General features: G+C 38.1%; 2 protein-coding genes and 1 pseudogene across 4 annotated transcripts in view; 2 read left to right on the top strand and 1 right to left on the bottom strand.

Annotated features, from left to right (window-relative positions):
- Positions 1-20,063, top strand: part of AP1G1 (adaptor related protein complex 1 subunit gamma 1) — a 74,089-nt gene extending 54,026 nt beyond the window's left edge. For both annotated transcript variants that reach the window (XM_019757351.2, XM_074314626.1), the window contains 10 exons: positions 3,037-3,159; positions 3,346-3,435; positions 4,041-4,168; positions 5,121-5,225; positions 6,439-6,580; positions 6,779-6,905; positions 11,588-11,695; positions 11,829-11,989; positions 14,442-14,540; positions 15,786-20,063. In XM_019757351.2, the coding sequence (XP_019612910.1) occupies positions 3,037-3,159; positions 3,346-3,435; positions 4,041-4,168; positions 5,121-5,225; positions 6,439-6,580; positions 6,779-6,905; positions 11,588-11,695; positions 11,829-11,989; positions 14,442-14,540; positions 15,786-15,887 (1,185 nt within the window). In that variant the 3' untranslated portion in view covers positions 15,888-20,063. The remainder of the gene's footprint in view (positions 1-3,036; positions 3,160-3,345; positions 3,436-4,040; positions 4,169-5,120; positions 5,226-6,438; positions 6,581-6,778; positions 6,906-11,587; positions 11,696-11,828; positions 11,990-14,441; positions 14,541-15,785) is intronic.
- LOC109461259 (cytochrome c oxidase subunit 7C, mitochondrial) lies at positions 7,158-7,578 on the bottom strand (annotated as a pseudogene).
- A 3,427-nt stretch (positions 20,064-23,490) lies between the features above and the next one.
- The window catches only part of PHLPP2 (PH domain and leucine rich repeat protein phosphatase 2), a 66,371-nt gene continuing 62,810 nt past the window's right edge, over positions 23,491-27,051 (top strand). The window contains exon 1 of one of the 2 annotated variants that reach the window (XM_074314625.1): positions 23,491-23,700. In XM_074314625.1, coding sequence (XP_074170726.1) covers positions 23,602-23,700 — 99 coding nt within the window. In that variant the 5' untranslated portion in view covers positions 23,491-23,601. Of the gene's footprint in view, positions 23,701-23,762; positions 24,177-27,051 lie in introns of those variants that run through there. The other variant, XM_019757390.2, reaches the window with a different exon arrangement.

Raw genomic sequence — 27,051 nt, 5'->3', positions numbered from 1 at the left:
TTGCTAGTAAAGAAATAGTAAAATAAAAATGAGGTATTGCTTTTCACTTACACTTTTTAATCTAATTCCTATTATTAGTTACAAAATAGAAATAGAGGCAGTATTCTTCCCTTTATGTGGGTATAAAATGATGTTGTCTTTCCAGAGTACAGGTTGGTAGCATGTAGTAAAATTCTTAGTTAATGCTTTATAATTCATTAATTAAATTTTTAGGACTTTATGTTGGAGAAATAAAAGAGTAAGTGTACAAAAATGTATACACAAAGGTGTTCATCCCAATTTTGTTTATATAATAGGAGAAAGTTGGAAACAACTAGACATCTCCAAATAGGTATTGGTTAAGTAAATTATGAGACATCTGTAGGAGGAAATGATACTATTAAAATTATGAGATTTTATATATATATATATTTATTTTTTTTAAGGAGGGTACAGTGGCCCATGTGGGGATTGAAGTGGCAACATTGGTGTCATTAGCACCGCACTCTAACCAACTGAGCTAACTGGCCATCCCATTATATATAAATTTCAGTTGCTGTGGAATTCTGTCTGTGATGTAGTATTTCTCTAGTTTTATAGTGAATTAATTTTGTAAAAGGTTAGAAGTTAATAAATATACTTACTAATGGGGAAATAGTACTGTAATAAAAGATGTGAATCAAGGCACATTTTTTTAATTTTTATAAGGCTCAAAAGAAGGGAATAATTAGAACTCTTGAAGAAAAATGTTTATTAAACTTTAAAACCATTTTTTAAAATGCTTCTACTTTTCATTTTTCCTACTAAGCTATGTTCTCTTCTTACGATCATATGATTTCTCTTTAGCCTGTGGATGTACTGTGTTAAGATAATCGATTTTTGATTATTGAACCAGCCTTTCATACCTAGAGTGAATCCCACATAGTTGTGGCATATAATTCTTTTTATACATTGTTGTATTTGATTTGCTAATATTTTTAAAGGATTTTTACATCTTATGTTCATGAGAGATACTGGGCAATAGTTTTCCTGATGTTTTCTTTGACACATGTGTTGTTCAGTAGTGTGTTTAATCTCCCAACTACTTTGGAATTTCTCAGCTATTTTTGTGTTATTGATTTGTAGTTCAATTTTGTATGATTTCTATTCTTTTATCTTAAAGATATTTTTTTATGGACCAAAATGTGGTCTGTCTTGGTGAATGTTCCATGTGAGCTTGAGAAGAATGTGTACATTCTACTGTTGTTGGATGAAGTAATCTATAAATGTCAAACAGATCATGTTGATGCCTTCTCTTATTTCAAACGCTGCTTTCTCCCACAAGAATGTGAATATCTAAGTTACACCACGATTACCTACTTTTTAGCTTCTCGTGTTTTCTCTGCCACCATTTTCCCAAACTTCTCCCTCTGACTTTGTGTTTCTTAACGGGTGGGGGTAGCTCAGTCACCTGGGACTTTTCATTTTCCTTTTCCTTTTTTTGCCCACTCTTTTTCTTTCCAAAATACACATGGTAAAGCCTGGGCTCCGTCTTGTAAATCACATCCGCTCTTTTGTCCAGTAATGGGAGACTGAATAAGGTGGGGTGATATTAGGCACTGGTTTCACTGTTTGTATATCCTGTGCGGCTTGATTGTCATATTGCCCTGACAAATCCAAGATTTAGTTTTCTTATAGGTTGATTAGCTTTACTTTGTTCCATGGTTGCAAATAGTATATCAGATTTTCCTAGTCAAGAGGACATTAAAGAGACCAAGTTAAAATAAAAAAAGTGTGGATAACTAAATACAAAGGTATTTCCCATTCCTGGGACTAATTGTTAGTTCTATAATATTTATAAACTCTACTCTTTAAAGGACATTCTGATATTTTAAATAAACTCACGTTTTTAAAAAGTTACTATTTATTTCTTATTTAACATGCCCCTTTGAGCTGTGCAGGTACACTCTTCTCACCGGCCTCCAGAGTAACATGACTGCTGTAGTTAGCCCATATGATTTTAACGTTGGTGTTGGGCACTTGTGGGAACGGAGTTTCTTGTACCTAAGTTCCCAGTGAATATACTTATTAAATTTTTGAAATCTTATGCCTTATCTGTTTTGTGTAGAAAAGGCCTTTCTTGAAGTTGTTTTTTTTTTTTTAAAGATTTTATTGGGGAAGGGAAACAGGAGTTTATTGGGGAACAGTGTGTACTTCCAGGACTTTTTTTTTTTTTTCCAAGTCAAATTGTTGTCCCTTCAATCTTAGTTTGTGGAGGGTGCCGTTCAGCTTCAAGTTGTTGTCCTTTCAGTCTTAGTTGTGGAGGGTGCAGCTCAGCTCCAGGTCCAGTTGCCGTTGCTAGTTGCAGGGGGCACAGCCCACCATCCCTTGTGGAAGTCGAACCGGCAACCTTGTGGTTGAGCGTACACGCTCCAACCAACTGAGTCATCTGGGAGCTCAGTGGCAGCTCAGCTCAAGGTGCCATGCTCAGTCTTTAGTTGCAGGGCGCGCTGCCCACCATCCCTTGTGGGACTCAAGGAATTGAACTGGCCACTTTGTGGTTGAGAGCCCGTGCTCCAACCAACTGAGCCATCTGGAGGCAGCTCAGCTCAAGGTGCCGTGTTCAATCTTAGTTGCAGGGGTTGGAGCCCACCATCCCTTAGTTGCAGGGGGTGGAGTCACCTCCCCGGGACTCGAGGAGTTGAACCGGCAACCTTGTGGTTGAGAGCCCACTGGCCCATGTGGGAATCGAACCAGCAGCCTTCCGTATTAGGAACATGGAGCTCCAACTGCCTGCGCCACCGGGGCGGCCCCCTTTCTTGAAATTTTAAACCTTTATATTTTCCTTTTACTTTGGACAAAGAGGAGATTTTATTTTTTATAAAATTAAAAAAACTTAGAATATTCATTTAAATAAGTAAGACTTTGAAGTTTGAGCTGCTTATGAACCTGAGAATTGGAACCAAGTTTATCTTTGAGGGTGTTCTGCAGTAGTGTCCTTTTAACAGCATAATAATCGCTAACATTTTTTATCATTACTGTGTGTTTCTAGGGGTAACTGTCTGCATTTCCTTTTAGGCAGGAAGCTATGTTCGTGATGATGCCGTCCCCAACTTGATCCAGTTAATAACCAATAGTGTGGAGATGCATGCCTACACTGTCCAGCGCTTGTACAAAGCAATTCTTGGTGATTATTCTCAAGTAAGTGCTTCATTTGCCCTTTTTCCTACTTTAGGGGGGGAAATTACACTTTATTTTTCTGATATGTTTTTATTATTTCTAAATGTGCATCAGTTTTGGCCTTTATGATTAGATGGCCAATGAATGATTTGCATTAATTTTTGCAAGGATTAAAGTTCTTGACAAACGATAACTTTCTTTTGACAGCAACCTTTGGTACAAGTAGCTGCATGGTGTATAGGTGAATATGGAGATCTTCTCGTATCTGGCCAATGTGAAGAGGAAGAGCCGATTCAGGTACCCCTTGTCACTCTTAGTTAAAGATAGGAAAAAATGATGGGTTTGGTTGTAAGGGTAGTTTGAGGTTGATTCCTTGAAAACCTTTTAAAGAAGTCATACCGGAATTATATTGGAAAACCTGCCAATTTTTTAGGTAGAACTTATTGGGCCACTGAACTTACTAAAATTATCACCTTAGGAACCACTCCCTACCCCATCAGACTGAATTATATTGTTTCTTGTACCCTCTTGTTGATTTAAACAAGCAGTGAGACCGATAGCCATGTTTTCATTTGCTCATTAAAGAACTGACTTTAGAAGTTGTGGCAACAACACTTGAACTCTCTGTAACTTTTTCTTTCCTTCCTCTGCTTCTGCCTCATGAAGCTGTAATGTGCCTCTCAGTCCCCAATCAGTATTTCCCACTCTTTTTTACCTACCTCCTATCTGCTTCTGGTTAATAGATCAGCTTGGTCAGTTACTCTCGCAAAGTACAAATTGTGTTAGAAGCCTGGTAATGATGGAAGGATTGATTGTCTTTCTAGTGGCATCCTGTGACTCGATACCAAATTTAGATGTTTACTGTTACAATTCACTGTCCATTGCCTTTTCTTCCTCCTTAGGTAACAGAGGATGAAGTGTTGGATATTTTAGAAAGTGTCCTAATCTCTAATATGTCCACCTCTGTGACACGAGGTTATGCCCTCACTGCCATTATGAAGCTTTCTACTCGATTCACCTGTACTGTAAAGTGAGTATGGAGATGTAAGGTGAACAGGTTGTTTTGTAATTTTAAAACTTTTTATTATGGGAAATTTCAAGCAAAGGCAAAAGTAGAGAGAATAATAAAATGAAACGCATATACCTATTATTCCACAATAACAATCCTCATTTTGTGGTTGGTCCTTATTTCATCTATACTCTGCTTCCTCTCATTCCTCCACCCCACTATTGATTATTTTGAATGTAAAAAGTTATGTTTTAAAAAAACCAGATTTCTAATGCATTTTTTTCTTTTTTTTAAGTTATTTCCTTATATAAGCGTTCTGGTTTATTATAATATTTTGAGATGTCTGAATAAGAAGAAAATTGTGAAGGTTTGGGTGTTTAAATCTTTAAATTCTGCTGTTTACTATTTTGAATAAAAGTCAATTCTTGGAATAATTTCCCACCCAAGCATATATATAAGGCAAACTTAATTCTCTTAGACTTTCTGCTTTACTTTTTAATGTAAGGCCCTGTGAAAAAGTATATTTTTGACTCTTTAAGTTGTGAACTAGAAAAATCTGGTGTCAGGTGATGACCCTTTGTTGATAAAACTGATGCTATGCCCCTCTTGCTGATAAAAAGCTTATTTTAAAGTTATTAAAGAAGAGTATGAACAGTATAAGTTTATTCTTTTATAGCAAATTAATAATTGATACCTTTGTCTAGCAAATTTTAGGGTATGGGACATTTAGCAGACAAAAATCTAGCATTGCAGTTAGAATAATTATAATAGTGAATGATGGTATGAATGATGGTGTCGAGGTATATGTTGGATGAATGAAGATAAAGGAAAGGTGTTTCATTTTTGAAAGACTATGTAAATTAAAGGTGAGTATTTCAAAATTTTAGCCAGAAAACTTGTGTTTAAACATTATTCTGTTTGTTTATGAACTTTCTTTTGGGTATTTGAATTCATTTGTCATTTTATCCCAAAGCCGAATTAAGAAAGTGGTTTCCATCTATGGAAGCAGCATTGACGTGGAACTCCAGCAGAGGGCAGTAGAATATAATGCACTTTTTAAGAAATATGACCATATGAGGTAAGTGGAAGAAACTAAGTAATGCATGTGCCTCTTAACGTCCCGAACAATTTATAATTGTCATTATAAATCCATAAAGGAGACTCATTATTCGTGCTTTATTAACTGGACTTCATAACCCTATTTAGTTCTAATTGCTTGTCTAATTGCTTGTTTTGTTCATCTTCTATTCTGTCTAGCCTCTAAAGAAATAAGTTAACTGGTCTTTCTTTGCCCTTCTCCCCTTCCTTTTCGTATGGAAAGTTCGCTTCATTTTCCATTTTATTTGGTTAAGAAGTGAGAGTTGTATTTTTTTCAAAAGAATCTCATTCAAATATCATTATTAACATTTTGGTGCATGTCGTCTTTTTTCTCTCTTCTGTTTTGCAGTATCTTCTTAATTGGAACCTGTTAACCGTATTTTGCTGTGTATAATGCGCACTTTTTTTGCCCAAATTTGTGAGGGGAAAAATAAGGATGTGCATTATACATGGTTAGTACTAATTCCATATCTATATCAGTGTTTTTAAGTCTTTTATTTCTGCTTTTGAGTTAAAAGTGTAACTCTAGAAATCAATAATGATACCCGTATGCAAAGTAGTACCCTGGAATACGATAATCGATTTTGTTGAACTTATGATTAACTTGCAACAATGAAGAGTTCTTGGCCTTCTATGATGCATAAGTATCGTAAATTTGTTACTGGTACATAAAATTTCTTGTACCTTGTATCTATCTGTTCTTGTGTTTTGTAATTATTACATAACATTTCTTGTACCATTATATGTTTAAAAATAAATGCTAAAATTTCTTTATGTTACAAAAAACAAATACCTTAATGTAAACAAAAATTTGATTTAAAAAAAATAAAAGATTTTTTCCCTGAAAATTTGGGCCAAAAACATGGGTGGGCATTATACACGGCAAAATACGGTAATACCTACCATTTGGTAATTTACCTTTTTTTCATTCCAATTTCTCTACCACTGAGAAATCCCAGTCTCTTGGGATTTGGGTGGACAGTTTGTCCATTCAAGGCTTCTTGCCTGCCCTTAATCCAGCCAGGAATTTAGGTCATGTATTCTCATAATCTACCTTCTGTTTTAGTTTGTGTTTTAGGGGATGGGGAGGGAAGATGGCTCTTTATGTTTGGCTCCAGTATAGTTACAGTAATTGTTTTGGGTAGGGAATCTAGGTTAACTGCCTAGAATTTAACCACTTCAGATTATTCCAGGTCTGCCCTGCTTGAGAGAATGCCTGTCATGGAAAAAGTGACCACAAATGGCCCTACTGAGATTGTGCAGACAAATGGAGAGACAGAACCAGCTCCGCTAGAGACCAAACCACCACCCTCGGGGCCACAGCCTACCAGCCAGGTAGCTTTTCACTTGGTTATCTGGGGTCCCTGGTGATTTTATAGTTCCTTATGAGCCATTTCTTAGCGGATTTCCTTCAATGTTCCTGGATTATATGATGGTTCTCTTCCTTATTTTTAAGTGTTGAAAGAGCTTTGTATTAAATATAGATAGGTTAGGCAAATGACTGATAAATTGAGATATTATTTTCTTGTTTAGGCCAATGATTTATTGGATTTGTTGGGAGGAAATGACATAACACCTGTTATTCCAACTGCACCTACAAGCAAACCAGCTTCTGCTGGTGGAGAACTTCTTGATTTGCTGGGAGATATCAACCTTACAGGTGAGGCCAGGCTGGAGTTATTTAATCTTAGATAGGGGTAACGGCTTTGGGGAAAGACTACACTGAACATAGAGTTTCTCTTTTTCTTTTTTTCCCCAATTATCACATTTCGTATTTCCCAGAAGAGGCATTAAGAACTCATGCTGTAAGTTTATTTACAAACATACTTAGTATGTTGAGTTCAACAGTTTGATCCATTTTTCAAAGTGACTCCACGTCTTAAAATGCTCCTCTTCGTATCTGTTTCATGGATTAAATAAAACATCCTTGTTTCTTAAGCAGTTGGTGTCTTACTATAAAGAAAGGTGCAGCAAATCCAGATCCAAAGTATGGAGTCATCATAACTAGCAACCGCCACTGAAAATGGCAAATTCTTCGCTGGGCCCTCCTCATAGTGGCTTCTATAGATCAGTGAGGTTGTGAACTTCTGGATGCTCTGTCCCAACATAGCGCTGTTGGGAGGCCTGCGAAAAGCGCAGAGACCGAAAATGGAGGACATGTGAACACAGACTTTCTAACACATGAATCAGTTGAATATGGGAGAGGCTAAATGAAAAGCAAGACTGGAACCTTCACATCTGGGATTTAAACTGCCGTGCTAATGCTCTAGAGAGTAGGGATTCCTTAAAGTCCAATTTTTAATTTGAGGAAATAAAGTAATCATAGTCTTTTGACTTTCTCTTTCAGGTTAGAAAAAATATATATCCCAAGTCTTCTTTGCTTTTAGTTAGTATCCCAAGATAATCACTTTTCTTAGGTTTCTTTCTATTCATGGTTAGTTTGCAAGAGCTGTGGTCACTTAGAGAATGGAGAGATGTTAACCTGTTTTCCTCGACCCTCCCTCATTCTCCCTCCCTTTCTCCCTGTTTTTAAAGCAAGGAAAAGAGAAAGTCATCCATAAATGTAGTATTCAAACATAACTTTCATTTGGGAGTATTCTTTCTTATCTTTGTTTATGTAGTACACATTTGTAATTGATGTGTTATATATTAGGCATTTGTCATTGATATGAACACCTTAGACCAAGAGTATCACTGTAGTATATAATTTCTATCTTAAATGACTTCTTTAAAAATATAATGGAGACTTACAGCATATATGACCTCAAGTAGAAAAGAAAATAGCTATAGGATAAGGATGTTTGTGTGGTCATCTAGACTGGCTGTCACAAGCTAAGTGATTCTTTTTTCCTAACACAGCAGCATCCCAGAGCTCATGGTTTATATCTACTATGTCTCAACAAAATTTCAAAATGTTACTTCTTATGTATTTTGGAGTCGTTCATATATAGTCAATTTCAAATCTTCAGATACCAAATCTATACTGGATATATGGAAAGGTAAAAATTCCATAGTTAAAATGTAGTGTATAGATGATATGCTTTCTTTTTTAACGTATTAGCATTTCCACATTAGTACATAGCCTTCACAATTAAAATTTTAAATGGTTGTCTAATACTTCATCAAGAAGTTTGTACCATTATTTATTCAATTCCTTACTATTGGGCATTTTGCTTATTTCTAGATTTTTTCTTATAACTAATGCCTCAACAAATATCATTACATCAATTTTGCATTACTTTCTTTGGCTAGGTTATTTAGTCTCTCTGAATCTGTTTAAAATAAGGATGATCAATACTTACCTCACGAAGTATTTGTGAGGAATGGTAGCTTATTCAGTGCATGTGTGACTCATAGTAGGCACTTAGTAAAAGTGATTTACCTAATTCTCAACGTATATAGCTATCAGTTTCACTGTACAGTCATCGTAAGTATTGTACAGTATCATTTTTTCAAAGCCCTAACAGGTGAAAGAAAGACTGGCCTTATTATTTAGTTAATCTTAATTTTTTCAATCATAGGGAATGTTTCATATATATCCACATATTCGTATTTAAGTTAAAAATTTTTGAGTTCTAAATTCTTTAAGCCATCATCACAGTTATATCCTAATGTACAGTAGTTTAAATCAATGGAAATTACTAAATTTAGTGTGTGCTTTTAGAGGAATTGAAGCAGTGAGTTTCCGTTGTTTCCCAAAACTACCTATTGTACCTTTATAGGAGGAAAAAAGCTAAAATTTAAGGGACTTAGAAACCCATATGTTACCTGTATATATCTTGGGTGGCCTCTGATTTTCCGTGGGAACTGGGAATACATTTTAAAAATTGTTTTGATAATGGGAATTGTGGGAAAATTACTAGAGTTAATTTATAAAAACTAGGAGAACTACATGAGTATTTCTTTGTATACTTCATTGGTAATCAGCTTGACTGCACATTCTGGGGTGTCACATTTGTTTTAGCGTCTTGTGTTTTGTTTCTCCATCTGTATTTCTACCTTCCTTGATAATTTTTAGTATGTCATTTGTTTTGTTTCCCCCTAGTGTACTTAGTTGTTTTTTTTAAATTAAATTTATTGGGGTGACAATTGTTAATAAAATTACATAGATTTCAGGTGTATAATTCTGTATTACATCATCTATAAATCCCATTGTGTGTTCATCACCCAGAGTCAGTTCTCCTTCCATCACCATATATTTGATCCCCTTTACCTTCATCTCCCACCCCCCACCCCCACTTGGTATTTTTTTTGAAAAGATATTTCAGCCTTCCTTTATTTTTTATTTTGTTAATGCTTTTGAAAATGTTATGTTTTCAGTTAATTTCATAAGTAGGTTGATATCTATTTAGATATTAAGTGTATTCTCTGTTTTGCTGAATTTTCTTATGCCTCTTCTTAGAATCCTGATATGTTTCAGTTAATAGTCATGTTCTATCACTGGCCTCTATTGTATGATCCTCAACTTGTTCTTATTTGGGAGGATCAAATAAAAATGGTAATATGGTGATTTCTTCCCCCAACTCCATACCACCCTCCCCAGGGTGTGTGTGTGTTAACGTTTTATTACACAGTGTTTAACATCTTGATCTACTTAGTTTGTAAAATAAAATATTATTATGAGAGTTGACATTCCCTTTGTAGTCCCCCCTCATCTCCTTCCCTCTTGATGCAATAGGGAGCTACTGTCTATCCTAAAGCAGTGTTTAGCTTTGATGTTTACCTTTTCTGTGTATTTCTTGATAATAGCGTGTAGTATTGTTTTACCAATTTTTACCTTTTTAGAAATGGTATCCAACTGAACATTTTCTTTTGCACCTTGCTTTTTTGCTAAACATAGTATTTGTGAGAATAATTCATGAATAATTCATGTTAAGTATAGTTGACCCTTGAACAACACGGGTTTGAACTGTGTGGGTCCACTTATACGTGGATTTATTTTTCAGTTGACCTGTGCAGTTCAGTTGACCCTTGTAGTTCAAACCCAAGTTGTTCAAAGGTCAACTTCTCTGTTGGGGATCCTCATGTGTGAAGGTCTGACGGTAGTTATACACAGATTCTCGACTGCACAGGGGATTGGCGTGGCTAACCCCTACATTATTCAAAGGTCAGCTGTATTTTCAGTGCATTCACATTTTCACTCTTTTTCATATGTAGTATTTTACATTGTCATTGTACCGTAACTTACTTATCTGTTACCTTGATGGTAGACATTTGGTTGTTTCCAGTATTTCACTTATAGAAACTGTCTTGCTGTATGCACACTTTTTGTACATGTCTCCCTGTGTACATATGTAAGAATTAATCAGAAGCATCCCTGAGGGGGCGGCCGGTTAGCTCAGTTGGTTAGAGCATGGTGCTCTTAACAAGGTTGCCGGTTCGGACCCCACATGGGCCACTGTGAGATGCACCCTCCAAACTAGATTGAAACAACTACTTGACTTGGAGCTGATGGGTCCTGGAAAAACACACTTAAATAAATAAAAGTTTTTTAAAAAAATCATTCCTGAGAAGGGCACTGGTTCTCAAATGGGGGAAATTTTGCCCACCAGGGCTTGGCAGTGTCTGGAGATAGTTTTGGTTGTCACAGCTAGAGGATGCTACTATCATTTAGTGGGTAGAAGCCAGGGATGCTGTTACGCACCTGACAATGCACAAGACAGCCCCCCAGAACAAAGAATGAGCTAGCCTAAAAATTTCAGAGTTTTGAGGTTGAGGAACTTTAATTTAGAGGTATACTCGTGTTCAACTCTATTATTGCTAAATTGTTCTCTAGTTTGGTTGTACCAGTTTACGTCCCTGTGATGGAAGTTAGAGGTTGCCATTGCACCATATTCTTACCAGTATCTGGTATTATCAGACACTGAAATTTTCACCACTCCGATGGATGTGAAGTAGTATCTCGTTATGGTTTTAAATTCCACTTCTCTCATTACTGTAAGATTGAGCATCTCTTTTCATAAGATGCCCTTTTCATTCAGGTTCCCTCTTCTGATAATGGCTTGTTCATATCTCTTACCACTTTTAAATTGGGTTATCATTTTTTTATTGATTTGTAGGAAGATATTTATAGTTCTGGATATTCATCCACTTATTACTTTGTAGCAAACATTTTCTCTTGCCTGTGGTCTCTATTTTTTTAATAGTATTTTTTAATGAACAGACATTACTCATTTTAAAGTGTTTGAATTTTAAGTTCTTCTCTTTATGTTTTATGCTTTTTGCATCTTGTTCAAGGAATCCTTCTCTTAACCTGAGATCATAATAATTTTCTCCTATGTTTTCTTGGTGAGCTTTGTCATGCTGGCTAAGATTGACTTAAAGTTGGAATGTTTCCTTTAGGTGCTCCAGCTGCTGCTCCTGCCCCTTCCTCAGTCCCACAGATATCCCAGCCCTCCTTCTTATTGGATGGGCTTTCATCAGGGCCTCTCTTCAATGACATCGCCACAGGTACAATTACTGATGTTATCAATAGAGTAATGAGAGGTAGTTACTGAAGAAAGTAAGTAATGATTTTGTAAGCATTAGGCTGCCTAATAAGCATTAGGCTGACAATCAGGCTCATCTTCCTATACTTTCCCAGGCATCCCCTCCATCACTGCATACAGTAAGAATGGCCTGAAGATAGAATTCACCTTTGAACGGTCAAACACCAACCCCAGTGTCACCGTGATAACGATACAGGCTTCCAACAGCACAGAGCTGGACATGACGGACTTTGTTTTCCAGGCTGCAGTACCAAAGGTACTATAATGTCTTTGCCTTTTTCCTTTGAATAAAGATTGACTGATGTTTTTTTGAAAACGCATTTGGTAAGGGATATATTTTAATGTTTAGAGATTAAACTAAATGTGCAGATTTAGCCCAAACTAACAATAATGTAATGTTCGTGGTTCACTGAAGCATGCCATTTTTAGTAAATACTCTTTACTTGGTCATAAATAGTCTTACAGATAGCATTGAAGGATAAAGAAAGGACATTCTAATAGTAGTGAGAGTAGGGGTCTGTTAATGCTGGGGCATTGGAGGATAGGTTGGGGTAATAGAGTGGTAAAGACCTAAAAAACATAAATTCAAACGTGAATTTCAAGTTGATTAAGATGGGGGATTTTATCTATTTGGTATTTTCTTATAGAAAAGTAAAAGTTCTCACCTCTTGATCTATAAGTGAGAGAAACATACCTCCTTCATTCATATCTAGTTCACTGTTGATATACTGAATGCTTGCTTTTGTAAATTGAAGTTTTGTTTATATCAAATCTTAAGTTTAAGGAGTGTTTATATTAATCTTTCAATCATGAAAAGTTTTGAATAAAGAAAAGTTTAGAATAAGGAGTGGGCAGACTTTTTCTGTAAAAGACAAGATAGTATTTTAGGCTATGTGGTCTCTGTTGCCTCTCCTCAGTTCTGTTACAGTGCCAAATGGCCACAGACAGTATATAAATGAAGGAGTGTGGCTCTGTTCCATACAAAAACAGGTGTCAGTTCATTCTTGGCCATGGGCCATAGTTTGCTAACCCCTGGTTTAGACTGAGCTGATCTGATATTTGCAGTGACGTGAAGAATGGTGTTCAGATCATACATTTTTGGAAATTTAAGACAACTTTTATTTGTGGTTTCTGCTGATTTTACGATCTTCTTTACTTGAACTTTTTAAGAGCCACAATAATGTAGATGTTTTTGAAGCAGAGTGAGGTGGTTTCAATACTAATTGTATGACATTAAGCAAGTTACTTAACCTCTATGCCTTAGCAAAGAGGGCTGGTGTTAAGGATATCCACTTCCTGAGGAATAAATGAGATTTATGTCCCAGGTACTGTTTTAAGCACTTTCTATGTGTTCAGTGCTCAGTAAACCTTAGTTGTTGCAACTTAGGGTTTTATATTTGTTACTTCACGCTTCTGTTCTAGCAGCACATCATCTCTGCTCTTAAAATATTGCTTTATTTTTGGTACTGTTTACAATGCTCATTTGCATAACATGATGTATCTTGAACTTCAAAATGTCATATTTCATAGATTCCATGATTAATTACTAGTTTTACTTTTTATTATCTCTGAAATTGAGGTACATTTTAAAATTGATACCTTGTAATAGTTTAATTGGCGACCTGTTTTCTTTCCCAGTGGTACATAAAATAGTGGTGTGAAGTACAATTGATGGCATCTTACATTTAACGAAAAAAATAAAAATAAATGAATACTATTTTAGCTTACATAGTTTATCTTAACAGTAAAATTATGAATAAAACCCAAAACAATATGTGCATCGAGATTAAATCTCTACTGTTGTAATTTTTGGCTTTAGAGAAGACTAGGTAGACTTCCCTGTCTCTTTCCCCACCCCTTCTCTCTCTCCAGCTTCTCTTTCTCTCTCCTTTTCTTTCCCTCTCTCTATTTCCTCCTTAATATTTTAGAAGACTAAACTTTCAGGAAAGACTTTTAAAATCCTAATATATAGAATAGCTACATACATACTAGATTACACGTGTTAGCAATATGGGTTACCTGTCATGCTTATAGCATCTTTGTTCCCTGTAAACAAACAAACAAAACCCACCAGCACTCAACAGACTATGGCGTTTGGTTTTTCCAGGTCTTTTGCTGTATAGGCTCGTTTTGCATATAATTTTTCTGTTAGGGCCTTGTATCCCACTGGAGAGATCCATTGACAAGCTGGCTCTTTCCAGCCTTTCCTTTACCTCTGTCATGTAGGAGTAGGCCTTGACACATTCCAGGTTATGCAGGCTTTAGAAAACAAAAGTTCAAGTCTCCAGATCCCAGCCTGTGGTTAGTGACTGGTATGCTGGTTTGTTACTTTTAGAACTTTTCATTTCGTTTAAGCTGCTTTTAGCCACAGGCACCTGTTTTTTGCCTGCATAGTTGATCAGTTACTATTAAGTGAGAACAAGAATTGGTCACCTTTTGCAAAGTGGTAGGATAAAGTTCTTTCTGCCAGAAAGGGCAGAGTTTTCATGACCACAGCCCTAACAGTGGGGGTTTTATAAATACCGTGAGGTGACAGTCCACCCACATACCATATGAATTGCTCATATCTGGAAAACAAATAGAAAGTAGTAGTAGGTAAAATGTTACTTGAACCATCATCTAGGCATCTGCTGTTTTTATTTGTTGCCCTCTCTGACATAGTATGAAGTGTATTGCTTTTTCTAAAGAGTGCCTTTTGTTCCCCCCAGACATTCCAGCTGCAGCTTCTGTCTCCTAGCAGCAGCATTGTCCCAGCATTTAATACGGGGACCATCACACAAGTCATTAAAGTTCTGAACCCACAGAAGGTGAGTGGCACATTTGAAGACAGTATCTGAAGAAGGTAGAAGCATATTTCCTGAAATAAAATTCTGATTCGTTTCTCTGGATTTTTTTGACTCAGAGTCATATGAATTCTGTAAAAATGTCTAACCTTGTTTTTTTGTAGATAATAAACGGAGCCCAGACATATTAAATGATTTAAAGGCATCTGACTAAAATGCAGCTTTAAAAAAAAATTCTCTATTTAGAGGCTTAAAGGTCCAGTTTTTTACCGGGGTAGGGGGAAAGCGTAGACATTTTAATCTTTACACAAATTGTAGTCTGGGGTAAGAACATTTGTTGAACCAAATATCCACATTTACTACTTTAATTATTAAGTAGGTAGGCATAGCAAGTGTGGAGACATTTTAAATGAAGCAGCCAAATGAAAAATACCTTTAGAAACTGAAATTAAACAATATTTTAATTAAATCTTTTCAAAGAAGTAAATGGATTCCACTTAATACTAATCAATTCACTAGTTTTCAGTTTTTGAAAATGATTCAGAGAATTTCTTCACTGTGAAAGATATGTAATAGTGCCTCATAAATACCAGTATGATTTCTTCCTCTTGTAACACTTGTATTTATTCTGCTATTCATTGTATTTTACGTATCTACCTATATAGCACAAACACAATTTCCTTTGATACATTGAGAGAATAAACATTTTTGTAATGCATTAATATTTGAAATCTGCCACATAAAGTGAAAAGTACTTTGAGTTCTTTTGAAACTGCTGTTACCTGTAAGTTAACTCTTTTATTTTCTTTTGTCTTGGGAATCAAATAAGTTTATGTTCACATTTGCTATAGGTTTTACAGACAAAGCAACAGTATATCTGAATGTATAGCATAAGATGAGTATTATATGTTTACTTCATTTTTCTAGAAACTTAGATAAAAGGGTTGAACCTTTTTTAAAAACACTCAGCAAAGGTTACCATGAAAATGCTCCCGAGTGGTTCTTTCCTATTAATGCAGTTCTAGGATTGAAGCCAGGGACATGTTCTGGAGATGAATTTCCTCTACTTGACTGCATGATATTGGCTCCTCGACTAATAAAGAGCTAGAGTACTAGGTGTTTTTTGTTGTTGTTTGCCTGTGTGCCATTTTTAAGAGACAGTTTTGCTTTAAATTAACTTGTTTTCTCTAAGATTAAGTCTGTGTATGGACTGGACAGATTCTAGAGATTTCATTTCAGTGCATAATTGTGACTCTCTTCTTTTCACAGCAACAGCTGCGAATGCGGATCAAGCTCACATATAATCACAAGGGCTCAGCAATGCAAGATCTAGCAGAGGTGAACAACTTTCCCCCTCAGTCCTGGCAATGAGGGTCCCGCACCGTTCTCATTCTTACCCCACTCAATCAAAGGAACTCTGGGAAGGAGGTTGTGATCGCTGGCAAGTCCCCCCCAACTGTACCATGGGCATGAGGAGCTGAAGAGAAGAACTGTTGAGGAGGATTTTCCTAAAGTTACTGCTGACCTTGAAGCATTGTTAAAGACTAATCTCCTCTCCTCCACTGTTGAGGCCGGCTGCTTCTGGAGGCTACTTTGCACTCTTCCTCCTCTACTCCTTTTTCCGCACTTCTCCACCCCTCCCACATTTACAGCCAGAATCAACATTCCCTGGGCCCCTGAGGAAATAAGCAGCTGGTCTGGAGGAGCGGACTGGAATCCATGGCAAGAAAACACTCACTCTGTCTCTGCAGCAAACAGTTGCCCCTTCTTTCTACTGTGTTTCTCTGTGGACTGGGCAAGGTGGGGTATTTATTCCTCACTAGCTGGGTCATCATCTTCAGGCACTTTTTACATCTGGCATTCATAATGGAAATGTAAGAATGGACATTAGGGAGCCCTGCCTTTTTCTACTGGTTCCCCCAATGTTTGAAAGAGGCATTAGGCTCCTGGTAGCCTTTTCTGTGCATTGCTGTATACACACAGACACACACATGTATGTATGTTTGTTACCAAGAACTGGTCAGATCTTGAGAGGCTATTTGTAAACACTGGACAGATGCAGTTTAAAAGAGCTTTTGTTGAGATTTGGCATGAAGGATATGGTGCTCTATTTGTAATAGAAACTTCCAAGGCTCTTCCAGCTCCCATTTCTTTCCATTCTTTACCTGTAGTCATGAATAAATATTCTCCATGATTTTCAAAATTGATTCCCCTTAAAGTGCAAGGTGGACTTCTAAAAGATATACATACACATATATATATGTGTATATATATATATATACACATATATATATGTGTATGTATACACACATACACACACAGTTATTAATGCCCCTATTCCCACCACAAATTTTAAAGATTCTCCTAAGCCCGTAACTTGCCTGTTGAACTATGGTAAATGGGTGGAAAGAGGAGTTCACCACTTTTAAAGATTAGACTCTAACAAAAGCACCTTTGCCCGTAGGAAGAGTGAGTATCAGACTCATCCTAGAGCATACTGGAGTCATTTTCCATTACTCCAAACCTCCCTTTTTATTTCCTGAGCCTGGCTTGGACCTTGGCATTCCGTTTGAATTCCTTCTTCTAACTGGAACATTTGTGTTGTATCTGTAACACTGGCACTGAAATAAAGACCACACAGTTAAAGAAATCTTTCCTATATTGTACTTTATGGTGTTGGAATGAAGCCTTGTAGCTTCCTTGCCCCCTATGTCAGAGGAAGTCTTATGGACATCATAGAGTAGGGAATATCCTTTCCTGAGTCTGAGAAATTGGTGTCTTGAGAGAGGCCAATCTCATGAATATCGGCATCAAAGACTCTTGAGATCTGGAGCTTTTTAAAAACTAATGAGAGAGTGCCAAGTGGTTTTTTTAGAAAGGACCCTTGTGTTCCAAACTTGAACATTGAGTTGCTGGAATGAGGTAGGGTGACTGTCCTGTGGTATATGTTGAATGTACTGTGTACATTCAGGTTCACAGGTGCATGTCTGATATACTAAAGAAGAAAGGAAAGTTCAGCCCCACTTTACTCTTAAAATATTTGCAATCATTATTGTATTGAGTACAGTATAATGACTACTTTGGCTTTGGTCTTAAACCTGGGTACAAATATCCATTTCCCCCCCTCCATTTCACCAAGCCTTTACTTAAAATTTTCAGTGTCTTGTCAAATCTAGCTCTGCATCAGATGCTAGACTATTCCTAACGGTTGACAAACTGGAGTTGAACTAAAGGCTCCAAAGGGAAACTTTCTGGTCTTAACCAATATATAAGATCAGGATTTGCTAAAACTTACTCCACTAGGTAAATGGTTGACTGAATCAAGGACAGGATATTATCTTGTGTGTAGTTTTCAGTACAGCAAGTGTGTACTAGTATGTATTTTAGACAACTGCTCTGCCTGTGCAATGAAAAATAGCCTTTAAAGGTTGCTTTGCAGACTGATTTCATTGGATGGATACTTAATGCTGTGAAACATAATAGGATTAACACAATATTGGTGGATTTCTTGAATAGAATTTGTCTAACATTCCTCTTTGTGGTAGAGGCTTTATTTTCTCTCTTAGACATTTATAGTTAACCAGCTCAAATTTCTTTAGTTGAACTGAGTTGAATCTCAGAAATCTGCTGGAGACCATGCTATACGACAGTGCAAGCTAATGGAGCTGAAAAGGGTCTGCTCTAGTAACAAAGCATCTCCTTAGGTAATGATAGTTTTAAGGTAGAGTTATATGATCATCCATAGCTTTGTCTAGAAGGGATGAAAATCATGGCCTTAACACAAAGGGTGCTGTGTAGACTATGAAGTGATTTCAGAGAGTACCTGAGCATGGTACTGAAGGACTAGCGGCCAAATACTTGCCTAGGATACTGATGGTTGTGAAGACTGTTTCAAATGATTGGATCTTTGAAAGCTTCAGTGTGCCTTAGTTTCTAGGATCAGAATTAGTTCTCCTCTCACTTGGCCTTGCTGCTAAAAGAAGTCTCTTAATTTCGATGAGTACTTGCACATTTCAGTAATTTCTTTCCCTAGTATAACCATTCAAGGGGGAGCAAATTTGGATAGACTTACAACTTTAGAGCCATTGTAAGGAAAGAGCGATTTCCATGGTTGTTTTAATAACTCCAGGGTGATAAGCAGTGAGCCTATACACACTTACTTGGACGATTTCACGTGCACTTTTACCTCATTTATTCCCTCTTCCAGAGTAGTTTGTATCCTCTCCCCTCCCTTTCCCCCAAGTAATCCTAAGGGAGAATTAATCTTAAGTAATCTCAAAAAATCGTAGGAAGGGTGCTCTACCCGAGAAGCTTCTCCCACAATGCTCCGGTGCTGTTACCTTGAGGCGATTTGGACAGTCATGGAATGTTTTATCTGTGTATAGTGATTGTCTGTTTATTTTAAAGTTATTCTTGTTTAAAGAAACATTCCTCAATGTAACGATTGGGAGAGGATTCTTTCCTCTTGCTAAGTTAAAGATGTGGTTCGTACCCCTTGTTTGTCCCATTAATATAAGAAAATAGACTTTTAAAACTGTCCAGCACTAATGGTTTGAGTATATCTATATAATATGCTTTCAATTTTTATGTTCTTTTAGAAGAGGTTGGAAGTTAGGGGATACTGTTTTTGAGTTTCAACTTCTTTATCTTTTGCATTGGAAAATATTTGGGCCGTGAGAACTAGGGGAAAGAGTTTGAATGTGTATATTTTTTTTTTAGTGAATGTATTTTATCCACATTGTCCTAAACTGAGAAAGCTAGAGAGCAAGAAGTGGATATTCACAAACTTTATGGTTGGTGGAGAGGTGTTACATGTCTGTGTACTCATGAGTTTGGGAGTGGGGAGGATCACTGAAGAGAGAATTGCTCAGAAAGTGCTGACGTTCAAAACACTTTGACCAGCTTTGGCTCAGAAGGGTGGGGCTGTTTGTAGAACTGGAAGTGAATAACTCTTTTTCAAGCAATAGCAGTGAGTGGGTCCCATCTACTCCAGGGGTTCCAGACCTGGAACACTTAAACAGAAGAAAATTCTGAAGCAGCTTGCACAGTTGCTTCACGAACTTCCACGAGGTTGATTGATTCTGGCTTCAAGATGGAGCATTGGAGTTATTTTTGTTTTTGTTTTTGGAACCTGCTGTTGCGCTTTGTGTGTTTTGTTTTTGTTTTCTATTTGGGGGCCACATGGGAAAGAGCTTCTGAACTCTTTCCTCTGTGAACTCCCACTGTGTCCCTGTAAAGTCCTTTTTCTTTCAAAATGTTGTAAGTTACATTTTCATTACGCCCCATCACATCTTATTTACTGTAAAAATATTAAAAGGCTGTTTCCAAGTGGGACGGCTAATGAAGTTCTAATTATTGCAGACATATTTTTGAGATGTAAAAAAAAATTTAAAATTAAATGATAAGTCTTAGAGGCGAGTGAGGAGTAAAATGGATGTAAACATTTACATGGGATGCATTAGAATTCTGCTGTGTGTATTGTCTTTTGGTTGAAACAAATTATGAACAGTGACTAATAATAAAAAGTCAATACTCAATGATTTAAAATTTGCTTCCTCGCTTCTTGCAAGTGAATTAGAGAAGCCTTGAATGAATTCTTATTCCAGAGCTTTGAGCTAAACTTACTGACCTGTTAGTGTTCCTTTTACACACATCTCACCAAGAGAGGAATTTGAACAACTTAAAGAAAAACTTGTAGACAGTGAAAAGTATAATTGGAAATTTTAACTATATGATTATTTTCATGCTTATCTTCTCCACAAAGGTGAATTCTCACACAAGGCAAAGAAATCATATCAGTGATTTATTTGAAACGTGTATTAGAGGTGGTCATAAGGTTTCAGTTACAAGCTTCTATTTATGAATTGTTGGCGTATATGTGTGACTGGGAGAGGAAGGCGTGACCACTAGCCAAAATGAATTATGTTTCCTGATCTATTTTCTATGAACTCTTCCATAGAAGTGAGGGTGGTCTGAAGTTGGAAGCTTTAGGTTTTCTATTGCTCAGCTAATCCCTGGCAGTTCCTTGATTGAGAAGGGGGACAGTGTGACAGTCCTCTAATTGAGAAGGAGAAGGATGTAGGCCTTGGCAATTATCTAGTTTATGCAGAAGGGCCCTTTGGCACTGTTTGATAAGTGACATTTCTATCTTATATGTGGCTTAGAAAAAATTCACTTTGTTTCTAATACTAAATTTAGTTCATACCTTCATCTACATGTAATTAGATGAATATATAAAAGCTATAATAGAAAAGTTTAGCAAATAGACTCCAGACGTTTACTTAATACAATGATTTGTGTTCAGATTTGACCTTCAATCTAGAAGGACCAAATTAATTTTTATCACCTTTAAGGGTTTTCCATGCTGTTTCCTCCCCTCGTTCAATTGTCCCCATATTCAAAAAATATTAAAATGTTCAAGGAAAAAAATTCCTTCAAACCTTGAAACCAGGTAAATACTGCTTGTTTATTTGGAACTGAAATAAGTAATATTTAAATCTGCTCAACCTGTTAGAATAGCAAGGGACTTAGGGCTAAAGATGACTCTGATCACCGAAGGAGTGGGAATCACCTATAAAGAAGCCAGTGTATGTAGTAAGCTCTTATGGCTCCTCCACCAAAATCTGATAGATAAGAATTTGCCTTCTTTAGACATTCTTTCCATTTTGTAGGATTAGGAAGGCTGAGATAATTGTGTGTGTGTCCAGGTGGAGAGAGGTATGCACAGCTGCTTATCGGAAGGATATAAAAAGACGAAGGAGCCTAATGACTTCTCTGTCTCTTGGTTTGATCCAAACTGATTTTCGTAATGATGAACCTGCAGTGAGGGCAGATGGATTTTTGCATAAAAAAATCCCAGAGGAATTTATTTTTAGGGTTAGTCTCAGCTGTTTACCGTTTCCAGAAATTGTAGTTACATAACCCTTGGCATACATAATGCACACTGCCTTGAACTGGGGAGAACATGAATATGTGACCTTTGAAACTATAAAATGTTAATGGCAGTACATGATCTGAAAAGAAAACTGAGAGTCAACTAGTTGTCACTAACTGAATTGCATCTTAGATCATGGAGACCTTTAAAGGGAGCTGCATCAAATTATCCCTTGCAATCTCTGAGCTGGTAGTTTTTTCATTTTTTTCTTTAACCTTTGAAAGAACCTTTAACCTACTGTTGTTAAAGAAGTAGTGAATACATAACTTTAGCATATGCTTGTATTCACTATCCCATTAATTAAAAAAAAAAAAAAAATCATCCACCACTGTTCTTCCCCAGACTGGACTCAAATACTGGTCCTTGGACAACATCCTCCCCTTCAGATGATGAATCAGTAAAAAAACATCTGCTCATGAGATCTGTAAAAAGTAATATGTAATAATACATCAAGAAACAAGCTTTTAGAAATACCACGTTCGTTACTCTTTCCACTGCCTGTCTGCCCTTTGTCAAGTCCACTTGTGTCTCCATATTGGTACCTACTCCTTAGATACCAGTGTTCTTGCTGGAAGAAATTACCAAATAAGCACTGAAATGGGAATCCAGTTACTTTGAGTAGATTTCTTGAATGTAATTTCAAGGTAGAGGGAAAACACAGGAGGTAGACGACCTAAGAGCTTTTTTCACATTACACCAAGACTCACAGAGACAACCTTTAATTCATTAAAATGAGACAAATGAAGATTACTGGAGACTGGAATTTTGGTATATATAAAGTAACTCATGTAAAGGGAGAAAGTAGTGACCAAACTCATAGACGAAATAACATATACAGGGTCAGAATCTTGGCAAGAGTCAAATTTTGTCTTGGAATTTAAAGTATCTCCAAATGCATACCTGTCAGAGAGGGGCACAGATTGCACTATTTCAGATCTCAAATTCTCTTGTACTAAGCCTGCAATTAAAATATTCTAAACAGTTGATCTTGACTAGACAAGCTGAAGCAATGGACAAATAGGTGAAACCATCTTTACCAATTGAAAGCTCAAGAAATTATTTTTTTTTTTTTTCAAGTTGCTTGAAGACTCATCAACATCTGTGTAAGGGGAATACCTAAAAATCCAGAAGTCTACGTTTCCTAGGAAAATTTGAAACAATTAACAAGGAGAGTACTCTGAGGAATTGAATGAACCTTTAATTTGAAAATTCATATATTGGCTACTACGAATCCTTTATGTGTTAAGCATGTATTCACAAAATTTTCATAATAACTCCTAGGCAGATATTAATTTCTTTAACAGTTTAAGAGCCAGGCTTAAATCAAATAACTTGTATGAGGGTGTTAAGTCTAAAAGAGGTAGAGCTGAGACTTGGAATCAGGCTTTGTAATTCCAAATTTGGCCCACTGGCTGGCCACAAAACTACCACCAATGCAGGAACTAAAAGAAAATTAAAGATTATCTGAATTATTCTTGCCAATAATAAAATGGCTTACATACCATATTACTGCTTGAGACAGAGAACCGAATTCTGATAATTTTACTACATGAGGAGAAATAGAATTAAAATGTGGCTGGGAGGTGAGTTGACATTTTGTACACGGAGTTGGGTTGAATTTGCTGAAGGTCGAGCGCATCTCTAGTAAGAGAAAGAAAGGTCCTCGCTAAGGTGAGTATTCTCAACAATTTGTTCTATGGCTTTGCAAGTGAGGGTGACAGGCGAGCTTTGAAGTAGAAACATCTTGGCGAGTTAAGTTACAAGAGCCACCCTCTGCGGAGGTCAACGTCCTGTCACCATTGACATCTGCCCCGAGTCCAGCCCGTACTTCGGAGGCGGGGATAGCAGTAAATAACCCTCCCTGCCCTCAGTCCTTCAAACCTAGGGCTGCGAGTACCGGAGGCCCAACCCTGCGGTGGCGCCTGGCTCCGCCCGCGGGGTACGAGCCGCCAGCCCACCAGCACGCGGCTCGCGGCGCCCTGGACGCATAGTGCCCGCAGCTACGCAGGTCCGGCGCGGCTGCGGGAGGGGCGGGGCCCTGGGCGGGGATGGCAGGCCGCGGGGGGCGGGGCCGCGGGCTGCTCGCGCGCGCCGCCGAGGCTCCGCGCGCCGTCGTGCCGGCAGGGCGTCCCTGTGCAGCCTCTGCCACCGATGGGGGAGGTGGAGCCGGGACCCGCGGGCCCGCTTGAGCCCCCAGAGCCGCCCGAAGTGCCCGCAAGCCGCCGGCCGGGCGGCATCCGGGTCCTGAAGGTGAGGCAGGCGGGCAGGCGGGTGGGAGGGTTGGGAAGGGAGCGAAGGCGGGGAGCGGCCGCCCCTGCCCCGCGCGGTGCCAGAGGCAGCCGGCGACCCCTGGCCCGCGTCAGTCAGTCTGCTTTGCTGCTCGGCCGCGGGGCATCCCCGCTGAGGGTGCCGCGGACCCGGCCTAGGCCTCCGCGCCTGGCCCCCGCCGAGGCCTCGGCCGTCTGCGTCCCCTCTGCTGCCCATCCCTGGCCGCGAGCCACCCGCCTCGCAGGCCCACGCCTTGGGTCCGGCGTCCGCCCGGCCGTCGCCGCCGCCCACCGGCTCCTTCGGGACTCTCGGGCCCGCCTCTGCGTACCTCGGTCGCGCTCGGAGCCCGTCGCTCCTGGCCGGAGAGCCGGGCTGGAAGTACGCAGGGCTTCCTCCCCGGACACCTGAAGACATCACCCCAGCGGGAGGATGGCGGCGGTGATTGGCCGGGCGCTGCGGTGTGCTTGGGGCTGCGCTGGGTGGAGCGGGCCGACTGTGTCCTCAGGGTTTACCATTGAAGTTAAGACCCGGCTTCCCGCTCGGAGGTCCGGGCCTGGAGGCACGACCTGCCCCGCCTGGAGCGAGAATCCCGGGAGTAGCCGATTCTCAGGGAATCGCTGGGCGTGTTGCAGAAGGGAGGAGGGGTTGGACAAAAACGGGCATTCCTGCTCGCAGGAGCGGGCCTAACGATCCAGGGAGACGATAATGGGGGAGCCGTTATGCAACAGGCAGCTAGCGGGGCTTTTTGGCAGGAATTGGGGGGAGTGGGACGAAATGAAAGCAGATGCAGGCAAGTCGGGGTCGGGGGGCGGTGAGTGGAGCCTTGAAGGTGATGACAAGAAGTTCAAATGCACAAGGAATGTAGGATGGGGAGGTGACAGTGAAGATGGTTACAAGGAGGGGTTCTGGGAGACTGGATGGAGTTTTCTACTAGCCTTTGAAATACTTGGGGAGAATTTTTTCTGTAGGTCAAATATGTAAACTAGGTATCCTTCTGGAGATGGAATGGAATTCCTTATGGAGTTCTAGAAGAGGAATCAGCAGGATTTAAAACTTGCCAAGGAGAAGACAGAAAAGAAAATTTAGAAGATTTAATGTGTTTCAAAAATGCTTTGCAAAACAATAATGTTGAAAAATACATAAAGTATTAGTTGTTAATTGGGATTGAGGGTGAGCACAGTATACTTGTTATTAAGATAATAGGACGTCACAAAGGTGGGAACACTGAAAAAATAATAGATTTGAAGCATCTGGTGAATCCATGAAATAACATAAAATAGGACTCTGTACAATATAAAACAGTTTTATCTACTACTACCTTCCAATCTTAATGCAGCGATTTAAAGCAGTAACTTTCCATGGTTTATCTCCACTTCTGCATAAACCTTATACATGTTTGTTGTATCTTATTTAACTGTAATTGCAAATTACCCAAAGGCTTTTGAATATTTATTTAAAATTATAAAGTCACACAAATGTAAATTGTGAATAAACAAAAAAGAAAGTTCAGCCAGCCTGGTTTATAAAGAAATGGCAGGTCTGAGAGATAGGTAAAGCCCTCTGGCCTAGAAGGTAAATAACCTTAGCTTTTTTTATAAGAATTTTTTTTGGTGGGGAGAGAGTGAGTTGTTACAGGAAAGGAACTGAGAAATGAAGATCTTTATTGAAAGGTCCTACCTTCCTACACTTGCAAGAAGTGGTCCAACTTACCACTGGTTCCCTAGGGTTCCAATCTGGGGACCATTAGGAAGATTCCAGAAATTGATCTTGATTATAGTGCTGGTGGTGTGGGAGGCTGACAGTGTCTAAGGCCCCTGGGTCCCTTGCTTTATTGCATATGGTTAACGCTTTAAATAATCTTTGCAAATAAACGGGATCTACTGTGGAGAATAGATGTTATGTGTTCTACATACAGAAGTTCCCTTAAATAGGTGAGTGGTTGAATTTTGTGCCAAGTGAAACTAGAAAAAAATACATAAATAGAAGACTTTCTGAATTCAGAGGAAAGTCATAATTTTCTACATGTTATTCTCTGAAGACCCTTTGGAAAAGACTTATTCTTTTTTTGTAACTCTTTCATACTTAGTGCCAAATTATGAGCATCATTATTGTCAAAAAATATATAGATCTTCATAAAAAGGCTAATATAACTAAGCCAGTGTAATTTAGCCAGATTAGATCTAGGTCCATCTGAATACAATATTGGAAAATTTGATTCAAAATCTGCCCCCAGATTTATTTAGCAAATTCCTATTTAGAATGTACCTCTTTGTAGTTGTAGTTGGAATATAAGTGTGATATTTTTAATATTCTTAAGATTATTGGGAATACCGTTGAAGCATAAATTTTTGAGATATTTCCTCCAATTTTAGGGTTGTTTTTTTTTACTCAGTCTGTAAAAGATATGAAGTTACAACTAACCTAGTCAGTAAATGGGATGAGATTCGTTTTTTTAGTAATAGTTGAAAATCAGAATAGTTTTGATCAAAATTGTGTGCATGGTTTTAAAAAAATCAATTAATACCAGAAAGATTTTAATGAACTAAAATATTCTTCCTCTCCTTAACTCATTCCACCCCTTCAAAAATATACCTTAATATGTATATTCATAGAGATCAGCCATATTGTTGTTTTTTTTTTTTTTTAAATAAACTTTTATTTATTTAAGTGTGTTTTTCCAGGACCCATCAGCTTCAAATCAGGTAGTTGTTTCAGTCTAGTTGTGGAGGGCGCAGCTCACAGTGGCCTATGTGGGGATCGAATTAGCAAGCTTGTTGAGAACACGGCGCTCTAACCAACTGAGCTAACTGGCCGCCCCATAGCCCATATTGTTTTAAAGTTTGAATGCAGAAACATATTTCTTCCCTTAGGATATTTTACATTTTAATAGTGCACATTGCGTATGGAGAGTTACTTTACCAGACCCTATTTTTAGCATGCATATCATATCGGAGTTAATTGTAGATGTGCCTTTACTAGTTTATCACCTTTGAACTGATCACAGCCCTCATATATTATCTTCATTTTTATAGAGTTAAAAGCATAAAACTGATATGGGTACTTAATTCATGGCTTACTCTTAAGACTTTTGCTTTCTAGAAATTTCTTTAAGTCTTAAATGTGCTCTTTATATACTTGTTTCATGTGAGAGGTGATTATAGTTGGGTTCCCTTATAGATAAGTTTGTCAACAGTTCTTACATAAGAGTAAGGGACGGAGGACTTAAAATGTTCTCAGTCTAGCAATTCCAGTGGCATAGTGATTCTTAAAAGCTGACAGCATCTCAGAGGATATTATTGACCTTTCTAGCAGTTACCTGATGCTTTAGGCAGT

The sequence above is a fragment of the Rhinolophus sinicus genome, linkage group LG11, assembly GCF_036562045.2.
Source record: "Rhinolophus sinicus isolate RSC01 linkage group LG11, ASM3656204v1, whole genome shotgun sequence".
Lineage (NCBI taxonomy): Eukaryota > Metazoa > Chordata > Mammalia > Chiroptera > Rhinolophidae > Rhinolophus > Rhinolophus sinicus.
This window is presented reverse-complemented; position numbering and strand designations above follow the sequence as displayed.